Source organism: Coturnix japonica, chromosome 1 (genome assembly GCF_001577835.2).
Source record: "Coturnix japonica isolate 7356 chromosome 1, Coturnix japonica 2.1, whole genome shotgun sequence".
NCBI classification, from domain to species: domain Eukaryota; kingdom Metazoa; phylum Chordata; class Aves; order Galliformes; family Phasianidae; genus Coturnix; species Coturnix japonica.
Genome location: NC_029516.1, coordinates 159,835,825 through 159,858,055, shown reverse-complemented (window position 1 = coordinate 159,858,055; position 22,231 = coordinate 159,835,825). Strand labels below are relative to the sequence as shown.

Genomic DNA, 22,231 nt, shown 5'->3' with positions numbered 1-22,231 from the left:
CTTCTGCAGGTAGTTCTTTCTCCCTGAACCGGGAACAATGTGCTTACCAAGAGCTGCTGCTGTTTCCTGGCCCCACCAGAGAACGCAGAGATGAGGGGCTGCAGAAGCCCTTTTTTTTCTTGTTTTCCCCTGAGGTGGGTGAGAAGGTGCAGCCTTCTGGAGACGGTGCCTGATAAGCTGAAAGGATGTAACTTCCAGTTCAACTCCTCGTTCCCTGCAGTACAGATGCTGAACAAGCAGTCTGTTAGGCGTGGAATCATCACTTCCTTTTGGTCTTGTTTTGCTTAATTGCAAAGATTCTGCACCTGAAAGTGAATTACCGACCTTTGGGAAATACAGCAGGAAGGAAGCACAGCTCCCCTGGGCTGCTCCAAAGAACCGCTGCTGTGAAAGTGACAGCACTGAATTCAATGTCATGTACTTTGTGATATCAAAATTGCCTTAATGTGCCCAGAAATCCTACACCAGATGCTACAAAGAGGTGAGATTCGGATCTTGTGTTTGGAGCTCAAACCCATCACTAACGTTACAAAACAGACCCTTTACATATTCCACTTCAGAACAGGTAGAAGCGATCCTTCCCAAGAACACATGAAGCACCTTTGGTTTTGATTCAGATTTTTAATAAATTGTGCCAGTAGAAGCTTTCAAAGGCAATGATATATCAATAAATAACAGTTAAACTGAGTTCCTGAGAAAGAACCTACCACATGAAAGAATGTCAAATAGATGTAAATAACAAAAAATGGCATTACTATATAAAAAAAGCAGTAATACTGAACCTTACATGAACTGTCACAACACAAGCACTGCATACCTCAGAACATTCCTTTCATACAAATGTAAACAAATACACAATCTTTTCTGTTTAGTTTAGGCTGATGAACTCGTATGTCGTTGCTTAGATAACTAAACACTGGATAAGATATGCTAAAACGTTAAGGAATAATACGTGGAACAATATATGGAAAAAATAACAAGGTTCCAGATTTAAAACAAACAAAAAAAGAAGCAAAAACACATGAAAGGAGTGTTTTCCTCACCTGTTATGATGTCAATCACCTTAAATAGGACTGTTACACTCATTTGAATTAAGGATTTTTGTGTGTGTTTACTTACTTATATATAATATATGCATATATGTATGGCTTAATTACTTTAGTATTCTGATATCATCTCAAATAATTCTCACTTATACATACAAGAAAAATGCGTATTTTAACATAGTTAAGAATTGATATTTCAAAGTATGTCAACGATCCGACAGAAACCAAGGACTGCTGTGCTCCACCACCTCTCTAAAGACAACAGGGCAGAACGACCTGTCAGCAGCGCCAGCACCTTCAGATGCGGTGCCTAAAACCCTGGGATCCTACAGGGATACACAGGAGAGGTGCTGGCTGGAAATGCCGCATCCCTCCAATGCACTGAGGGTCTGTGTGCTGCAGGAGCACAGCTTGAGCCCTTCTGTTCTGAGGACGCTGAGCTCCATGCTGGCATTGGTGCTCTGCGTTACGGACAGCGTTAAACAAGGAAGGTTGTGCTGCATGCCATGTGAAGGGGCCAGACCCGGCCTGCTGCCACTGACCTGCCTCCTGACAACAGTCTTGCTATCGATCCTTCGTGGGGAAACGTGTGTGCCCATGACAAATGGTTACTGAAATGATCCACTGCATCAGACCACAAAATCACTCTGCAGTTATCAATCTGTTTAACAAAATTAGTACTGGATACAATCATAAGAAGAAACCATCCACACGATACATTATCAACACACGGTTTAAAACGGTCTAATTTCAGACCCTCAGTAAAAACGGATCCACAGGACCTGCCTGTGAATGGCAAGAAAAGGCCATTTCAAATAGAAAAACACTGCTCATGCAACATTCTTCACACGCTAGACAGTGAAATCACACCCAAATAGTCGCCTGCTCACACTTTCTATTACATTCCAACAAGCAGAAGGAAATCAAGCAGCTTTAAGGTTATGTCACCATTTTGAAATGTGGAAAATACATACAATAAACAAAAATCATGGTGCGAATATAATGGCATCAGTAAATTAAGGAAATGAGAGAGCTGACTTTTTTATTGTGGTTTTTTTTTCATTTTTCCTTTTTTTTTTTTTTTCCTTTTTTTTCCCTCTTTTTTCCTTTCTTACATTATTGCACAGAGACCTTTCATCACACGTTCTTCAGCTTTACGCGTTTTCCTAAATGTGAAATAAGTGCTATGGATAAAATAAAAATGTAGAAAAGAAGAACAGCAGCATGATTTGTCAAAGTTAATCCCTATAATTTAGTAGGAAAAAAAACACCCTGCTATAAACAAAATATAAGTGCTCTTTATTCATTTAAAAAATAATGCTGACAGATGCAGAAATCTGTAGATGTTATCTGAGTAGGGGGATGCTGACCTCAAATAAAAACAGGCCCAGAAACAACAGAATTCTGGCCTTGCAGATTTTGGTGAAGACCAGGACTTCAAGTGTAATTATCGACAAAGTTATTTACAGTAAAACTGACCTGAACTTCCAAGAGTGCCATTTTTAGGACCTGGCCCTGCAAGTTTCTGACTGATGACTTCAGCTTCATCTGAAGTTAGACACGAACAAGCACTGCAGGATCAGCTCCCAAAGGATCAGTTAAAGGCCCTACTGGATTTGAGATTAGTCTAATCTGGAGTACTCTATACAATAATTTACACATATACAGGTTGACAAGCTCCAGTCTGATCCACCATGTCTTTGTCCTCTACACTGGATTTCTCAGACTGGCCAACTTCCATTCCAGAAGGTTTGGGATACCTGAATGGATACCCGTTGTCATCGAAGAACCTTCGGAAAGTAAACTCATAAAAGGCATGCTCGGTGTGCTTGCTGTTGGAGGAGGCTAATGGATCCCATGTCCTGGTGCTGTCACCACTAGCATCGTTCCAAGGACTTTCTTCTTCAACTGGATCAAAATTTGAAGTGTCCATTGGATGGCTGATCTTTGGAACATAAGGAGCTGGTTGCCTACGGATATCAGTAGAGAAGTCCATAGAGTGAAAGAAAGAATGGGCCTTAATATCATCTGCTCCATTTCTTCCAAGCCTATCCTCAGCTGCGCAGCACAGCTTCGTGATGAGATCCGCTGCTTCAGGGCTTAGCTTGATCTGTGAGGGGATGTGCAGTGTGCTTTCCCAATTTATCACCTGAGGATGAGAATGGTATTAAACAACTTCTAATCCTGGAAGCAGAAAACTTCTGATCCTTTTGTCAAAACTAACTGTACAGAAGTATACATGAAACTTGTCAGTTCACATCCTGGTTAATTATTTTAGAAGATCAAGAACCCAATGATTTGATAGCATCAGCTGCTAAAAGATTTCTTTGACAAATCAAGAAACATTGTCAGAGAGTGAACAGAAGAAGCAATTACATTATAAAAAAAAGACTATTAGTTCATGGAGTGTCTTGAAGGCATTGCTTCATTCAGTCTCCAAATTGTAGAAAATTGGTTATGAGATACAGTCCTTCTAATAAAAACTACTGACTGCTTAACTTTGAAACTCTCACACTGCCATCTGACATTATCATTACTGTATCAGCTTGCTCAAATCTGATACCCTACATAATTGATATGGATGAACCTGTGCTCCAGAAACCAAAATTATGCAGAAAAGATTCATAAAACTAGCAACCATCTGTGCAATTGGACGAGTCAGTTCTGGTTTGACATCCAACACCTTCATTGATTGCAAAAGGTTTTGTCCCTGCACAGAACTATTTAAAATCAAGCTTTTATAATGACAGCTCCTTTCTCCAATACAAGAGGGGATGGGTCTGTACATGGTGGAGAAAAGATGGAAAAGGTTAAAATTTTGCGACCACAGGATTTCCACTTACCTTCAGTTGGGTTTCTGTAGGTGTAGGAGCCAGAAAAGGAGGCTGTCCCACTAACATCTCAAAGAGGATCACACCAACACTCCACCAGTCACAGAGCTGGGTGTATCCTGAAAGGCAAGTCAAAAGGTTGTCCTCCACCAGTCACCGAGAGTCACAGAGCTACTATTTCCTCTTGCAGATAAAGATCAGAACTTGCAACACAGACTTCTACCTTGTCACAAACAAGTGAGCCAAAACCAAAGTTCTCTTGACCCAACCTTGTCATAAAATGCTTCTTCTTGCTGGCATACAGTCTAATGTTGTCAATAAAGATCTAACACTGTTGTGTTAGCATTCTCAATATATTTAATTCTCAATAGCAGTAAGTGGGGAAACCACATCATTAGGAAGAATGAAGCTTGTTGTTTTTGTTTTTTTTTCAAGACCCACCGAACAGTTCTATCACTTCACAGCATATACTGGCCCTCAAAGAACACAAAATGCTTAATGACCAATGTCCCCCTCTAGGTTCAGTGGAGCTGACATTATGAGTCTGAGAGGTGGCTGAAAGACAAAGCCAGACTAGAGATAAATATGACCTTTAGAGCAAGTTCCAAGCGCAGAGGAACAAGTTAAAACACTTAATTGCTCAGACAAGTAAGATAAAGCTTTGAGATCTTCAAAAGGAACGGAGGACTTGAACACTGAATTCAATGGAGATTTTGTTACTGGATGCTGTAGAATCTAACCTGAAATCTCTAGAATTGAAAACAGTAGAGATAAGCCTTAGGGTCTGGGTTGCAGACAACGCTGAATGTCTGATCTCCTTACTATGGTGAACAAGTCTGTCACGGATAGTCACAGAGCACTGTTTACATTCCTCAAGCACAGCTTTTAAGTGTAGTTAAGTTTTAAGTTAACTTGTGTAAGACTTCATTTTGTTTCCTCAAGATTCTGACTGGGAATCTGGAGAATTCGTATCCACGAGTTTTTATCAGCTATACTGAAGTGATCCATCTAAACAGATGATTCTAAACAATCAGATGGCTAATTGCTGCTATTTGTAAACTCAATAGTGGTCACAGTCTACGAGTACAGATTATTGACTTTAAACCTGAGAAACAGCACTGCCAACACATCTGACATATTAGCAGTCCCCTTCAAAGGCCTCAGAGTGAAGAGATATGGAGACGGACAAGGCACAATTACATTTAACGTCAGCATTGTGAAGCTAATCAGCAGACATGTACAGAAATCTGTTCTCCTTAACCTGAGGCAGTCTATGGACTTCACAATGACAAACTTCCAAAGCAGCAAATTAAGGGGGGGTGGGGGGGGGGAAAGAAAAGAAAAAAAAAAAAAAAGAGTATTTCAAAATATTGATGATTATTTAAACAGGAGATAAATAGAGAGTATCTACCTTTACGAAGCAGGACTTCAGGAGCAATGTAATTAGGGGTTCCAACTAAGGAGTGGGCTAGACATCTCTGATGTTGCTTCTTAGCTCTTTGTTCCAATGTCTTCAGCCTATCTCCACATCTACAATTGGACACATCATCCCAAAGATCACTGGGCTCCATGCTGTCCTGTCTGATATGACTCCCTTTCAAGTGGGAGAGAAAATATACAATTACAGTCATAAAACACAACATGTAAAGAGAAAAGCATTTATCCAGATTTAGTTTGCCATCTTCTAACATCACTGAAGAACAGCACAACTCTAAACCCAAGGCAATGTTTTCTGCCTTCTTCCCAATTGGTTTTCCATAACCAGCAGAATATTTCTGTCTCAACGCAAGGAAGTATGCTCCCATATGGGAGATACAGAAAGCAACAGAATACATTTAGATCAGCTATACCAATTGTTCATGATCTTTTTGCTGACATATTCCAGTTTTCCTCAATGGCACGCACAAGAGGTACCTGGATTACTTTAAATCTGGGATTAAATTCTTTCACTACCAACAGAGACCCTCCAAACAAGTATGAACTGAAAAACTGCTGCCACTGCAGCAGTCAGCCAAACTACTGTCAGGGATTTGAAAAGTAATGGGAACAAAAGACTAGAAACAAACAGAACGAGTAAGTCAAACCTATCATAATTCCCTGACATTTCTGCCATGAGGCAGCTTTGTTTCAAGACAAAAAGTGCAAATAAAGGCTAAGAACACTAACCTTTCTGGTAGTATTTTGAATTGTGAGTCCACCTGAATCCTGTACACAGTCCGAAGTCAGTCAGTTTGATATGCCCATCGAGGTCTATCAGAATGTTGTCAGGCTTGATGTCTCTATGAATAAAACCCATTTTGTGTACGCTCTCGATAGCCAAAGTGAGCTCTGCAATATAAAATCTAGCAAGACGCTCTGGAAAGACTTCCATCCGAATCAGGAGACTCATCATATCACCTCCAGGAATGTAGTCCATTACAAAGTACAAATTGTCCTTATCTTGGAAGGAATAATAGAGTTTAACCACCCACTCGTTGTCTGCCTCAGCAAGTATGTCCCTTTCTGCTTTGACATGAGCCACCTGGTTCCGGTTCAGTACATCCTTCTTACGCAAAGTTTTCATGGCATACAGGGCGTGAGTATCTACTTTACAGGCCAGGCATACTTCTCCAAAGGCACCAATGCCCAGAGTCTTGATTTTCACAAACATAGATTTGTCCATTTTGGCCCTTTTAAGCCTGTTGTAGTTGGATTCCTTCTGGTAGAGAATTTTCCTCATTTGTTCCTGTTCTGCTTCACAAAGGCCCGCCTTTATAAGGGAAAGCAAACCACAACAGCTAGCAAGGTTATATTCATAGCAACAGAACAATAAAAAAATACAATAAACTAGCATTCCTAAAACACATTTCTCAGAAAAATTAATCTAGAACAAGATGAGATACTGAAGACAGTCAGTCTCTGGTCTGTCTGTTTCATTTGTCATTCCTTGCTACCTGAATTTACTGTATCTGAGATTGCTATGTGTTTCTTATTCTCCTGAGCTACAAGGTAAGGAACAATACTATCAGGGGAACATAACAGATCTGCTCACAAGATTTGGTTTTTAACTCTCAGTTGTGAATTTCACCAATACACTCCAGTATGTGTTTGCACACTGCAGTACAACTTAAACTGAGATACAACAGCACCCTTGGTTCAGTAATAGCTCTCCAGTGCAACTCACATGAAACCTCCCTACCGAGCAGTTGCTTTTTTTCATAGCAATTAAGAAACTGTTTTTGACAAAGTATCTTGGGAACCCTCTTTCTTCAAAACCATTTTTCCTCCTCTGTTGTACAGAACCTCCACTCTCACACTTGGCAGATCCCTAACTTCCCTCCCAAAATATATGTATACAACCCTCAGCTCTGGCCTCCTCCCATACACTGAAGCCAAGATCCAGATCCTATTTCTCTTTTAAATGTATGTTTTTTCCCTTTGAACCTGAACAGTAACAAAGCTGGCTTGTCCAGACACCTTCTGTCCCCATAGAGTCTTACGGTAATTAAAAGTAACATTTCACATGTCTGAAGGGGAACATCTCCTGGAAAGGGGGAGAATTAACCAGCTGGACTTCCCCCATGCTTCAAGACAGAGCCTGCACAATTCTGCCTTCAGTGCCTGTCTGAGAACACGAGCAGCCTTCACCAGCAGAAGCCCCTGCGCTGATTTCCAGGATCCTCAGAATTCCCTGTCTGCAGCAGACCCCCCTCCTTTTGAATAACATTTATCTTGAACTGAAATAAGTGAAAATAAGCATTTTGAGAGGAAGAGTGAGTGATGGGAAGAGGCAATGGGGGAAATGGTGGATGGAGATGAAGCTGACTGAGAAGCAGGCTAAAGACCCCTTAAGTATTCACCCATAAGGCTGCTGCTTTGACTGAAGTTTTCATTTCACACCTGCAATCGAGGCCATTAAGGATGATAGGTGGGCAGCCAGAATAAGCAGCAAGATCCCCACAGCATAAAAATGAAATCCATGTGAATTAAGGATGAAAAAACTTGCAGAACAGGTAGGGTACCTCAATCCATACTAAAGGAAGCGTTTATTGCTTTAACGCATAACAATTACTGTGTTGTATTCTTGGTTAATTCTAGAATAATGCGATATTCAGATGGCCAAAATCTCTTGAGTTTGTGGTGTGTTATTCCAGCCAGAAATGAGGTTGCTAGGGGAAGGAGCTGTTTTTTGTTTATAGTTATCTTTGAGTTATGAAGTGAGCAAAAGCTGAAGGGCCAAAACAGAACTGATGCTATTAGTTTCTTTTCTTACTTCTTTAGAGACTGCTCCCCAACTTTCTCAGTCTTAGGAAAATATTCACTAAATCCAAGCAGTGCAACACAACCTATAGTTGCACTGAGGACAAACTATGAACTACCACCACTATATTGACCTTTCAAGAGATTTTTAGAAGCATCAAATGTAACCTTGGCAAGCAAACCACCAGATTTTCTTGAGCAGAATCACAGAATCACAGGGGTTGGAAAGGACCCCAGGAGATCACTGAGGCCAACCCCCCTGCTAAAGCAGGCTCCCTACAACAGATGCACAGATATGCACCAGACAGGTCTTGAATATTTCCATAGAGGGAGAGCAATGTGAGAATCAAATTAATTGACCCTAACCAGTTCTAAGGAAGGTCAGGTAAGTTATTACCCATCATGTATTAATGATAGCTTTCATTAAAGCTTATCCTTAAACACAAAAGTAGACTAGTCATATTCTAGCTAATGGCACCTGAAGGGAGAAAAAATACAAAATTTCCATGTTTAAAAATTACAAACAGAACTGCCAGAGCAATCATCAGAACTTGGCAGCTTGCCTTCAGACAGCCCTATCAGTGAGTCAGCTCAGTTTGAGCGCTACTACGAGACGTGAATGAAGCTCTCAAAGTGCACCTCACTGAGACCCGCGCCTAGAACAAATCCCAGCAAGGATCCCAAGATCATTTCAGCTGGCCAAGAGATGATTACTTGCATGGTATTATTACTAACATATGTTCAAGAGACAACTTTCAGTCAGGTATTACATATTCAAGGGAAAATATAGCATAGTAAATCTACTGCCAAGTTAAACTGTGGCTTTGGTGAATAAGCAGCTGCTATCATGTAATAGGCAGGAAGAACTGGAGCAAAGAGAAAGCCTTTCTCAGATTTTTTCAAGGGCTGGAAAGTATTGTCAGTATTACCATGGTCTCAGACCTGGCTGCTGAGTCCTTTCCTATGCAAACGTAATACTTTCCTACTGTGGATGCCCCTGCTTTATTTTACTTTCTTGTATGAGGACATACTACATCCTGTCTCAGCTTTTTCAAACAGTCTCCCAGATCTGCACCCAGGCCTCTAAGTGAAAACAGTCTGGTAAAGGGAGGCGTTGAACAGCTATTATCACTTCCCAGAGAACTCGCCTTTATACCTTTTTTTGAGTGACTTAAGATAGTAATAATTAATTTGACCCTATTTATTATATTAAAAAAAAATAATAATTACTTTAGCCATTTCTTGCTCCAATTGTAATCTTCTGTTGATTTTCTGCTGGTAGGTTTTTATGACATTTTCTACATGTTGCTCCATATAGAACTTGAAAGCAAATGGTGAGTAGCTCTTTATTCGGGATTCTCGCTTTTCCTCATCCTTGCCATTTTTTCTCACAGGCACCGGAGATGTCTGGATCTGCTTTTTATCCTTGCCTGGTTTTTCAGCTTTAGTGTTTTTGCTGTTTTTGTCATTTCTCTCACTGTTCTCCTCAGCCTTATTGCACGTTGAACTGGGGACTACACGCAGGGTCTGCTCCACACCCATGCATAAGCAATTGATATCAAACTGCTCAGAGCTGCCGGGAATTAACAAGTGCTTGGGATACGGTGGTGGTGGACACCGCAGCTCCTGGTTACCATAATCCACATCTAGTTGATAGGCGTTGGCTGCTCCAACAGCTGGCACGTGCTGTTCAATGATCTCTAGGCCATCCACGGCCGGTGCCTGGGCAGGTAACCAACCAGGATGGGAAGGTCCCACTGCAGTCTGAGGCTCAGGTCTCATCACTCGCATGCTCTTCACTGGCTGGAGAATATGAGCAGATGTGACCGCTGTGATTGTATTTGGAGATGCAATGGAAGGATCAGGTTTTCCTGGAGGAACCTGTCTCATAGACACGGTCACTTGCGGTTGTTGCTGATGGTTGTTAAAGGAGTTTGTTCTGCTTGGCACTGAGGCATCAGGTCTGAAGGACACGTGTTGCCGTGGAGATGATTCTATTCCTGGGTTTTGTAAAGAATCTCGCCGTGAAGGCGTTGCTGCCTGCCACTGCTGAACTTGAGGGTTATTCATGTCATAGAGGTCCATGTTTAGGCTATTTCTAGATGGAGTTAATAGATTTTGTGGTGGGCTGTCTGAAAAATCGTTACCAAATGCTGGACCTCTAGATATCACGTGCATTTGATGGGAGGGAGGACTTGTCTGTTTGTGATGAGAATGTGACATATACAGGCTTGCTGGTGCCTGCTGAAATGCATGACTAGCATTATTCTGAACAACTGCCCCTTTATTTGGGAGATTGGCGTAGCCTCCCTCCTGCTGCATCTTGTTTTGGAAGGATGGGCTCCGCTGAACACCATACCCCATGGGTTCCCCCTGCACCATCATGTGCTGCCTACTGTAATGTTGGCTGCTGGAGCCATGGGAGGCCTGCAGCTGCAAGGCTGGGCTGTTGTGATTAGACACAGGATAATTAATCACAGAAGATTCAATACTTGCAGGGTATGTTTTCTGCTGATGGCTTGTTGGTGTGCTGTGAGTGCCTACGCCAGAGGGTCGCTGTACAGGCGCATTCATAGCAGTAGGCTGCGAAGCAGAGATTAAATAGTCCATGTATGGCCGTGGGACTTCAGTCAGCATGTTTGCACCTTCAGCTGCAAAGCCTGTCCCTTCATAGGCTGCATTACTGATCTGATGGTAGGACGGAAAAGATTCGCTCGATCCTTCAAAGCTTGGCCTGCGGGTTACGTTATTTGGCACAATACCCTTCCCTTTATAAAAAGAACACAGAAGAATATTAGGAAACAATTCAGGTGAAGCAATTACTTTGCATTACTCATCCACCTATCCATACGCATGCACACAGTCTAGGGATTATGTGTTACCAAAAAAAGCCTGACCTCCCAAAACCTAAATTAAGCACTCTCAACAATCACAATGATAGGTGCCAAGTATTACTACCAATAACAAGCTACTGGCTAACAACACTGATCATGCCAGGAATTATCAGGGAGTTCTACCAAATCATCAGAATAGAAGCACAAATTCCTTTACTGTGAAGTCATTAGATTACACTTCAGCCTGGTTTTTAAAGCTGGACCAGCTTTTAAATTGCTGGTCATTGCCCACAGACAGGAGGAAGCTACAGAGCAAAGGGGTATGTGGAGCACAAATGTAGAAAATAAGCTCCCTGAAGCACTGTCAGTACAACTTGAAACACACATTGCTTTAAGCTACCAGGTAATCAGTCCACTTCTTTCTCTATAGAGAGCTCACTGCTCATGCTGGGGATCTGTTTGCATCTCTATGTTCCACAATGCTCCTCAAATATCCTTGTTTTCTACTCTACTTCATTTACAACAGAGGTGGAATGCAGCTTATACTGTCTTCTCTCCAATATGTTGGGCAAAGAATGTCCCCTCAACTTACTCATTTTCCTGCAGTTTGTAAGGCCAGTCTTTCAGTGTGTCAATATGCTATTTTCAGCTTGAAGGACTGCAGAGACAAGATACCAGCATTCCTGTGCTGGAAGTGTTAATGGCACTTTTCATCAGTTCTCTCATCTATGAATAAACTGCGGGTGTGGAAAAAGATAGAGAGATACTCCGTACTGGCTTTTTGTTCCCCCTCTGGTTCTTTAGCTTTCAAGAACTGTAGGACTTGGCCCATGTATGCTTGAACAATTTCCTTGCAAAATCTTGATTTCACAAGGTCCACCAGCACAGCTGTACTGTGCTAACAGGCTGGACTGCAAGCTTATTTGCTTTACAGTGTGTCTTAGCTGGGCCAGGTGCAGCACCCTTATGCACTGCTGCAGACTCCTCACCTGCATACACACAAACTCACAAGAACATGTAGAAGATGAAGCCAGACCTATGCACCATTTCTGCACGCTGAAGAGGCTGTGCCCATACTAAATGATGCTTTGTAAACAATGCAATGTTTTGAAATCAAATTTAGTTGGACAAATTATCTATGTTATTTCAAGTGTAATCTATAATCAGCAGCAGTTTTTCCTGCAGTTACATAAGGGCACACTTCCAAGGCTGTACTTATAACTACTCCCTGGAAGCTGATCTGCCAGAACACAATGAGATGCACTGATAAGGCTGTGGCAATCCAAAGAATCCTAAGAACTGCTGCTCTGGGCTGGATGTGGAAGGCAGCCACATGACCCTTTTGTCTTCTCCATCATCAGGGATCATTTGGAGCCTCAGGGACAAACTGACTTTGTTTTCCCCCATCAGAGGCCATGGAGAAAAGCAGCAGCAGTAACTGTCCTCTCCCGCGATACATTCTTCAGCTGCACAAAAAATCTTGCTGATGTAAGGAGAAGTATGACCTCCACCTCCTACATTTGTACACCAGTAAGTCTGTTCTGGTCTGTCTAAGGAATATTTGGAACTGTGAAGACCAGTTGCTGCTGATTTTTTTTCCCCTCTCACATTCCCAGCCAACAATTTACAACCATCTCTTGCCTGTGGGGTGTTCTAAGTGTGTTCTGTAAGATTCATTAACTGTACTCATGGCATCAACTCTTTTTATACATAGTCTCTGTCCAAAAGAAACATCTATTAAGTTTTAAGTCTTGATTGTATGCTAAAACTCACCAGCTTTGCTATTAAAGTAGGAATAAAATGAGTAATGTGAAAAATCTATTTCCGTATATCAATACATGGAATTCTTTTTACATTCTTATTTTACATTTACATTTACTTTTACATTCCTGAATTGCAAATGGGAAGTTCCCAGGTAGCATTACATGCTTCCCAATCAGCTGCAAGGGAGCTGTGCTATCCTAGCACAAACAATGCAACATGGAACAGATCAGTATGGTTCTGTTCCACTGTAGGCAAGCACACATCATTTGCATGATATTTTTTTGCATTCTATGTACCTAAAAGTAAAGGGAGATCTGCTCAAAAGGTTAAGGACTCAAAGCAGCTGCAAGTATTGGAACATTAAGAAAACAAAACCAACAATGGAATAACAGACCTTTTAACCCTTTTAAAAGAGATGTATCTTATTTTTAATGTTTGCTGATCAGCCACACACAGGGTCCAAATCCTCCCATTTAATTTATATGGGATCGAGCTGAAGCAGACTAGCTGGGATGAGTGAAAAGGTTCTGCCACCTTGGCCTGAGCTATTTCTGCAGTCTACTCACAAGGATGCTAACATGAATGACTTCCTGGGAAGTGAGCTTCACAGCTCCACAGAAAGCTTTTACCTCGTGGTAAAGCCAGGTGGATGATATGACTTGCACTGAAGGACAGACAGCTTTGTGTTTAGGAAGGAAGAGTTTGAATGTGCATGCAGATGGCTGTTGCGAAGCAGGTGAGCTGTGCTCACCTTGAAGCCCAGCTGAAGATAAGCACTTTCTGCAAGACTACTGTTGGACACTGCCAATCCCCTCCTAACAGCAACAAGTTTACTCAAAAGCTAAGCTTACTGCAAGAAGGAACAATTGAAAGAAAACTTTGCGCTTACCTGGTGAGGTCTGCTTAATTACACGTACGATCTGCTCATTTCTAGGATCCAAGTAGCCCATCTTACTGATATACTCCAGAGCTGCTTCAATACTTCTGCTGCCTGTCTGCTTCAGTGCCCGCACAGCCATCTCCTGTGTAAAGCAAACACAAAGCCAATCACGTTGAGACAAAGCCCAAGCACTTTACTGCAAGCTAGAAAGCAGTAAGCTGTCTTAAATTTACAGAAACTTTTTGTAATTTATATCTGGTAACAGCTGTCTGCAGCCAAATGGACTCACATTTTGAAAACACTTGTTTACCCTATACAACTTTAAAAGAACTCACCAACTTCAACCTACCCAAATTCTAGATCCGGAAAAGTCAGCATAGTTTGACTTAGTGTGAAACAGAAGGAAATACTTGGCTTTTGGTATTTGAAGGCATGTCTCTCAATCATGCCAGCATCTCTCCATACAGCGCTCACAACTCTGAACTTCCCCAAACACCACAGAAGCTGAGTAGGCAGGGACCAATCTATCCTGGGCAAATCCTGGCCCCACCAGAGGCAATGGGGAAGACGGGTCTTTGCAGTACTGCTCGCTATCTATTTGGTAAACAACAACATTAAGCTGTATTTCACATTATTGGCCTTTCTAACTGCATCTTATTGGGCACATAGTCACTACCAAAAATTAGTACGGGTGCCAGGTATATAAGTAAAACTGGGCAAAAAATAAATACTTCAGTTGAACTACTCCATCGAAATCACTGTTAGTGTCCCCTGCTCTCCAGCCAGGAAACCACTCTCCTGGAGTTTGTTTATACACTTATTTATGGCTCAGGTATAAACAAAAGATTTCAACAGTGACTTTTCCTCTGACTGTAAAGCAGAATTTGCAAATCCTCACAGGGCTGCAAGGCCTTTTCTGAAATGATGGAGAAACAGAAATCCAGCTTGAATTCACAGCATTGAACTTCAGCCATCAAAAAGTCAGATGAACCTGCCTAAAATAGTTACTGAGAACTTCCAGGTACTTCCATAATTACTTCCAGAAGGCAATTTATAAGACAGAAATAACAGGAGATAAACTCATCTTCAAATTAGAAGACTAATTTGAACTGGACTGTTAGCTCTTAGCAGAATTTGCATGAAATAAATGCTATCATCAAGAAATTGCCTGCAAAGCCACTATCTTGCCACCTTACTGCTGTTTAAGGGGCCTGTTTTGTTTAGCACCTTTATTGATTACCTGGACAATGGGATGGAGTGCAGCCTCCATATGTTTGCAGATGACATCAAGTTGGGAGGAATTTTGGATGTGGGGGTAGGAAGGCCCTACAGAGGGATCTGGACAGCCTGGCCTGCTGGTCTGAGGCCAACAGGATGATGTTCAACAAGATCAAATGCTGGGTCCTGCACTTTGGCTTAACAACTGCAGGCGATGCTAGAGCTGTGGTGTAGAGTATCTGGAAGACTGTGTTGAGAAAAAGGACCTGGGGGGTGTTGGTCGACACTTGGCTGAACACCAGCCAGCAGTGTGCCCAGGTGGCCAAGAAGACCAACAGCATCCAGGTTTGTATCAGCAATAGTGCAGCCAGCAGAAGAAGGGAGGCGATCATACCCCTGTACTTAGCTCTGGTGAGGCTGCACCTTGAGTACTGTGTTCAGTTTTGGACCTTCACTACGAGACAGACATTGAGGCAGTGGAGCATGTTCAGAGAAGGACAACAGAGCTGTGAGGAGACTGGAGCACAAGTCTTGTGGGGAGCGGATGAGGAACATGGTTTAGTGGGGAAATACTGGTGGTAGGTAGATGGCTGGACTAGATGACCTTGAAGTCCTTTTCTAACCTTGGTGTTTCTATGGTTCTGTGATTCTGCCATTGAGACCTGCCCACAGGCACTGAATCAGATGGAGTTTGTGCCTGCTTGGCTTGGCTTGCTGGCTGCAGATGTGCTGGCTGTGTTGGTAAAGCACTGCAAACACCCAGCTCTCCCACAGGGCAGGGCTGCGCACCGGATTGCATGCAGGAAGCCTCAGCATATGTGCCCCTTTCCACATCATCTGGAGCAAAGAGCTTTGCTTGGCTCAACAGCAAGTGCATGTTACATTCTCACTCACTGTTTACCTAGCAATGGAGAATGGTCTCAGATGACACTAATTCACACTTAGCACAAAGCCACATGCTGGCACTTGGCATTTAGTTTCGCTTAGCTCAGTCCCCTGTTACTCCCCCCAGAATGGAAGTATTTTCTCCATTACTCAGAGGTTCTGCTTGGGGAATAGCTATAGCAAGTCTGAATATTTTTCATACAATTTATGACTCATAATTCATAGAAAGGCAGTGGTTGGTTTTACATCTCCTATAGCCGAAATATTTCACTGGCATCGACACATTACTAAGTGCACTTTCAAAACAACAAAAACTATTATGCATGAAGGAAAGAATTTCCCACAATGTTTTTTTTTCCCCTTTCTTTTTCCTTCTTCTGGATACATTTCTCAAGCATTAACAAATCCGTATCTTAGTGCTCAGCACTCTCACACCATCAAGGGGCTGCTCGCACACTGCCCACTGACACTAGTTGGATCTGACCTTAGATCACAAGTCTTTGATGTCTCCAAAATCAAATGCTCTCAATACACAACAAGGTCTCCAAGCTGGATCTTGAGCTTTTTTGGTTTTGTCTGCTATGGGGTACCAAGAGAATAAATATCTGGTAAACAATTAAATTAATCATTAAGAAAAGTCTACATAGTGCACTCCTCATCTTAAATATAATAGCTCTACAGAATTTAGAGAGGCTAAAGAAGAAATGCCTTTTATCACCACCATGATAATATCTCTGAAAACAAACCTTCCCTCCTATACTTGCACTACAGTTCTCATCTTTTGCCACTGCCCCTGTAAGAAGAATAGCAGCATTAAAATGACAACGATCTGTTCCCAGCTGTATGTTCTACAATTAGCAGGCATAACAGGGGATTAATATTTAAATTGCTGTGAGAATATTGGAAAGGAAAAGCCTGGAACATTTCAGGACTGACCATAAGTGACCATAAGTGACCATTCTGACCATGAGAGAGCCAGAAAGAACTTATGACCTGTGACCAGTGGATGTGTCAGTGTCAGTCTCACCCTTGCGGCCCATTGTGTGGACAGCAGTGCAGTATGTCAGCTCTCTGCCTCTCATCTTCATGAGTCAGCTCCTTCTCTCAGAAGGGTTTCCTCATCTCTGACCTTGTCTGCTCTGCATTTACATCGCTGCTGGAAAAATGTAAGGTTTCTTGTGGTTCAAAAGAACACCTGTATTCCCCAAATCCCATAGCTTCAGCCTTTTCCCCTCACAGATATCATGAGACACATACAACCTCTATTCATGAGGTCAGTTCCCAGAAGGCTTGCATCATCTCTAAGCACATGGGGGTTGACCAACAAAAAATAAAGATTTCATATAGAAAAGGAGGGGAAGAAGAGCAGAAAATGAATTAAATAGCATTGACAACTACATTTATGGGAGAGCTGGAGGTTGGGAGAAGAGGTTTAAGCGAGATGGAAAGTGTTTGCAAGAAGGAGCAGAATGGGCTCAGGAAGGAGAGAAATCAATGCCACAAGTTTTCAGGCTGATACTGGAAACAATGTGACAGACACTGGGGAGGGAGAAAGGTGCACAGCTACACTGACACAGCCAGAGCTGTCTCAATGTTATCACTGCAAGGTAAGTACATTTTAGAAACAGTACGAAGAAAAGACCAAAAATGAAACATGGGGAAAAAAAATAAAATCAACTTGGAACAGTATCCAATGCCAAAACACTCAAGTGGGCACAGGACCAAATCCAGCTCCCACTGAGGTCAACAAAGGTTTCCATTAACTGCAAGGTACCCTGCTCCAGGCCCTCTGTTTCTGTTCGTTTCCCTTTCAGCAGGCCAAGTGCTGTCAGTTGCAGCACTGCTGAGAATCCCAGGCGCTGGCTTCACTCTGCTCAGCCCGCAGCCAGCTGTCAGGCTCCAAGCACAAACATGAGCCCTGGCAGCGTGCGCCCAAACCACCAGGGAACAGAGCAGTCCTGGCCCCAGCTCATTCTTTGCATTCTGTGTATTCCCATTGCAGGATTCAAACACATCTCTGTGCAAGCCTTCTACTCACCTTTTTGCCTCTAGACACTGCTGCTGGTGAGAAGAAAGAGGAAAAATAGCTACAAAAGTGCTGTTACAAACAAATAATAACTTCATAATTAATGTTACAAGTGAAATACTAAAATGAGGTTTCAGTGGTTAGTTGTGGTTCAGGACAGACCTAATGGAAAACCAACATCAGGCCAAGAACCACAAAGTTACCAGTGTAGTCTTTGCAGACTGAGGCAGCTCTGCAAAATTCCAGATTTGTGGGTTCGCAGAGAAAAATGGAAGAGGGGCTTCTCAGCTACAGCCTCCAGCAGCCACCCAGAGCAGAGAGCTGCTCAGCAGTTTCCCCATTCCTGTGTCCAAAGAAGGCAGCTTGCCAAGCCATTTCAGGATGTTGTTAGAAGGAAAGGCACCTTTCAGCTCAGATGCTCAATGGGGAAAATCCTTGTTTAATGGTAAACAGATATTTGGACATGTGCACAAAGAGGCTGCACCTCACTCAGTGCTCCACAGACAATGTGAAAGGCTTCCCCTGCTTTACCCTCCTGCCTGGCCGTGCTCCACCAGCACTGGCAGCGCTGTGCGTTCTTGCTCTACTACAGGGTTGTCCAGCAACATTTTTCATTCAGAAGGCTCCCCGTTGCCAAGACGTATTTATCATCCAAGTGAAGATTGCACAAGAGGTCTTACAATAAGTAAGACCTTTTCCCAAGAACATTGTGTCTGAAGGAGACAATAGGTCCTCCAAAATTTGGCAAGGGCAATTAATTGCTAACAACAACTAAAAATTAATTACTCACTTTCCATTCACAGTGAAGGATGGGTAACAGATGCAGGAAACAGATACAGGTTCCCTCCGGAAGGGAGAAAAATCAGGCTCATGCCAAAAGACATGCTCCAGAATTGATTAGGAACCTTTCGGAGACAGTCCACCACTGTAAGAAATTTCATTCATGATTTTAAACGTGCAAAAACTAAAAAATTCAGGAAATAATGTGTACAATACACTATGTTGGAACTACTGCCGCTCTACAGAATAGAGAACTGTATTTTTTTTATCTGCAAATGCTCACCACTTGGATGTTTCGACCAACTTTGTACTCTACTTTGGCATTACCTGATTTTAGGTTGCTGGCAGCAGGGGCTCCATCTTCCCCACAGATTCCCACGCTTGACTAAAACCCTAATTGAAACATTCTAGACACGTAACTAAACTTCAATCCTGAGAATCACTAGAGATCTTCAGTTTTAGGGTATCAACATAGCAGGAGAACCGCAAAGGCAAAAAGGACCTATTGAGCACCTACTTGTCTGACATGGGATCACTCAGCACCTTCATATTTCATGTAATCCATTCAGAAAGCATGGGAAATCTACCTCAATGCCAGCCAAGATTTTTCTGCCTCCATCACTCCATTAGGAAGCTCTTCGGAGTTACATTGCTTTGCTGGCTGTACACCTTCCTCTTATTTTCAGCCTCAGTTTCACATGGTCAGTTAGTCCCCCCTACCTTTAGTGTTCATTATCCTTTAACTTCAACAGCTTTGCTGTTATCTATTGGGAATGAACCCTCTCCCATGCCAGGGTTGCAGGTTGGCCTCCTGGGTTAAACAAACCACATTCCTTTGGTTTTCTCTTGTAAAACAGGCTCTCTGCTCTCTTTATCACTGCAGTAGCTTTGCTCTGTATCGAGGAAGATCAGACTGAAATATGGTTTTTGATAAGAGCTGAACATACCACTCTGAGTAAGATGCATACTGTGGTGATGTTACTTTGGAGGCAAAGTCATTCATTTTCCTTGTCGACTTCAGCAGAGGAAGTTTGAGTTTGGGGCCTTGCTTCTAGTCCTTGCTTGGAGACTCTGCCCTTTGTGTTTCCCAGTTTATGCCCAGTTCAAGCAGTACTTCAGCCCTTTGGGTCATCCATGATTTTAGTAGGCTATTCCAGCCCTGCTCTGCACCTACTGTACCTTCTCAATTTGTACTGTCAGAATGTTGGTTTTGCTGGTATTTTATTTTATTTTATTTTATTTTATTTTATTTTATTTTATTTTATTTTATTTTATTTTATTTTATTTTCCACTTTTAATCAGATTTATTAACAGAAAAAGTATAAAGAACAGACAGCCTAGGGTGCATAAAGTACTGAGAGCTAGATAAAAACATGGGCAGGCAAAGAACTACAAGACTCACTGAATTAAACTAAATCAACACATGAAAAAAACCCCGAGCAGTAAGTTAAGAATGGGCTTTTCTACAGGTAAGGAACAACTTTAACAAGAAAGTTTTAAAACAATATCTCTATATATTTGAAGAAATTACAGAGGGAGTATGCTCAAAAACAGGGAGAATTTAGGAAATGATACAAGGCTCTGATAAAGATCCTATTAGAAGAAAAAAATAGAAATGAAACTACTATGACATCCATCACCACCTCACAGCTCACTCTTTTCTAACTCTTCTAGTCTTGATTCAGTCACCTGCAGGCTCATTAACTCTGTGTTTGCACAGCCTCCAGTAGAACAAGGTCCTGTTCTCATTTCTTTTGCAGCACTGTGATATTTTAAGATTAAACAGACGTAAGGAAACAAGCCCAAAAAGTTCAACTTGCAGTAGCAGACACAAAAGCTGTTGGAGTGCTTGTGTGTCAGTGCTCCTGAGTCCCAGGACAGAAATCTTCATGCTGCTACCATACAAACCAACCCTGTGAGACTGCCTCCATCCTTGAAGCCATGGGATGTTAACATATTTACTTTAGCTAATGGACAGAATGTGTGGCAGCACTTTAAGCACTCTGAAAAGAATGCGGTAACAAGAAGGCCTGCAAGAAACAGAGAGGTGCTGCCCTGAGAAACAAACCTGCAAGTCACATGAGCTGCCCAGAAGAAACACCTAAAAGCAGGCAAGGAAAAAGTTATCACAGCACTAACAGTAACGAAAAGGGAGTGAGAATATTCAAAAGCTATGATGAATGCCACTTGTTTTTGGATCTTTATGGTGAGCAGGCTAAAAGCACGAACAGAGCTGAGCTGCTGTGACCCAAGCAGGAGGCAGGGGAGAGCAGAGGGCAGCAGGCAGCAGCTGGCCCCATGGCACACGCAGCTTGGCTTGGGACCTGGCAGTGCCCAGCATCCTTCCTGCTCCGGCCAAAAACACACCTGTGCTGGGAAAAATCTCATTTCCTTTAGGCATCCAGTAGAACAAGAGACACTGGCAGCACCCACAGACAGCTGACACGCTCATATATTCACCAACACCCTTTCCTGGAGGCTTCTGTCCTATGCCAGCTTAGGGAGGAGCACAGGTTCAAGCCAACAGCAACAGGCAACAGGAATGTCTCCGCAAGTGCAGAAAGGCCCAGTCCTAGAAAACATGCCCTGCTGCAGCTCACACAGAGAACTGAGGGGTGCACAGAGTGCTCAGTTTGAACACATGCAGTAGGACAGGATCACCTCCATGCTAAATTCACAATCCAGAATTGCATTACTGGCAATGAAGAAGCATGTATTTGCATGTTTTCACTGTGCTATGGATCTCATCTTCTATCTGCACCAAGTCCTTTCTGGGATGACACCCACAGCCTTCCACACAGTGCTGAGTCCTACACAGACACAAGGGGAGAATCCAATTCTGGAAGAGATTTCTAATTTAAAGCAGAACAAACAATTGTATATGCAGCCATGGCTGTTCCTCATTACTCTGGGTCTGCTCACTGGAGAGCTATTCCAACTATTCAGAGCTCGGTCTAAGCAAATGACCCATGACCAATTCATCAACAGAAAGTTCTTTAAATCTCTCCTTACTCAGCGCTGGAGCAGAAGGAACTCAGATCAGAAGCATTATTATGTGCTAAATCAGAAATCCTGTACTCAGGACAAGATACGTTATATGAATAGCACTTACAAATTATTGCATTGTCAGGTTTATATCATAGAGCGGGATGGAGGATTATACATGCTGCACACACACACACCTGTAGGCTCACAGCACCAAATCTAGAGCTGGGGCAGCTCAGATGTTCCCAGCTAGCACTCAAACAACAAGCAGCCCACTGACTCCTCACCACGAGACAACCACTGAACCTTCTGTGCAGGGCAGAGAAGCAGACAGATTTTTGTCAGCCTCATTTCGACTGAAGTTGCTAAAGCTTTTAACACAGCACTTCCTAGCTCCAACTTCCACTTCCTTTCTCCAAGTAGGAAAGCAGGGGAGTTGACGCATGAACAACCCTCAGAGTCCTTCAGCATCAGCACTGCGGGGACTGCCAGGCTGCATCAAAAGTCATTAACAGACAAAACCAGGCTTAAAGTCTTATAGAGAGGAAGAAAAGAAACACAGTGCAAGAATCTCAAATGTTCTTTTGCCATTTGAACCCTGCCTTTGGATTCATCTGTTTTATAACATGAATCAGCAGCGTGCACAGGTGCCATTAGCCATCTTGGCCTGGGTAAGAAATAGTGCAGCCAGCAGGAGTAGGGAGGAGATCGGTGCTCTGTACTCAGCTCACGTTTGACAGTAG

At 42.5% G+C, this 22,231-nt stretch overlaps 1 protein-coding gene across 1 annotated transcript in view; it reads right to left on the bottom strand.

Moving 5' to 3' along the window:
• Positions 1 to 601: 601 nt before the first annotated feature.
• LATS2 (large tumor suppressor kinase 2) overlaps positions 602 to 22,231 on the bottom strand; it is a 48,033-nt gene continuing 26,403 nt past the window's right edge. Inside the window, exons 3-8 of the mRNA XM_015852159.2 lie at positions 13,604 to 13,736; positions 9,347 to 10,884; positions 6,044 to 6,626; positions 5,289 to 5,471; positions 3,890 to 3,996; positions 602 to 3,195 (exon numbers count right to left, since the gene is read on the bottom strand). Coding sequence (XP_015707645.1) covers positions 2,701 to 3,195; positions 3,890 to 3,996; positions 5,289 to 5,471; positions 6,044 to 6,626; positions 9,347 to 10,884; positions 13,604 to 13,736 — 3,039 coding nt within the window. The 3' untranslated portion in view covers positions 602 to 2,700. The remainder of the gene's footprint in view (positions 3,196 to 3,889; positions 3,997 to 5,288; positions 5,472 to 6,043; positions 6,627 to 9,346; positions 10,885 to 13,603; positions 13,737 to 22,231) is intronic.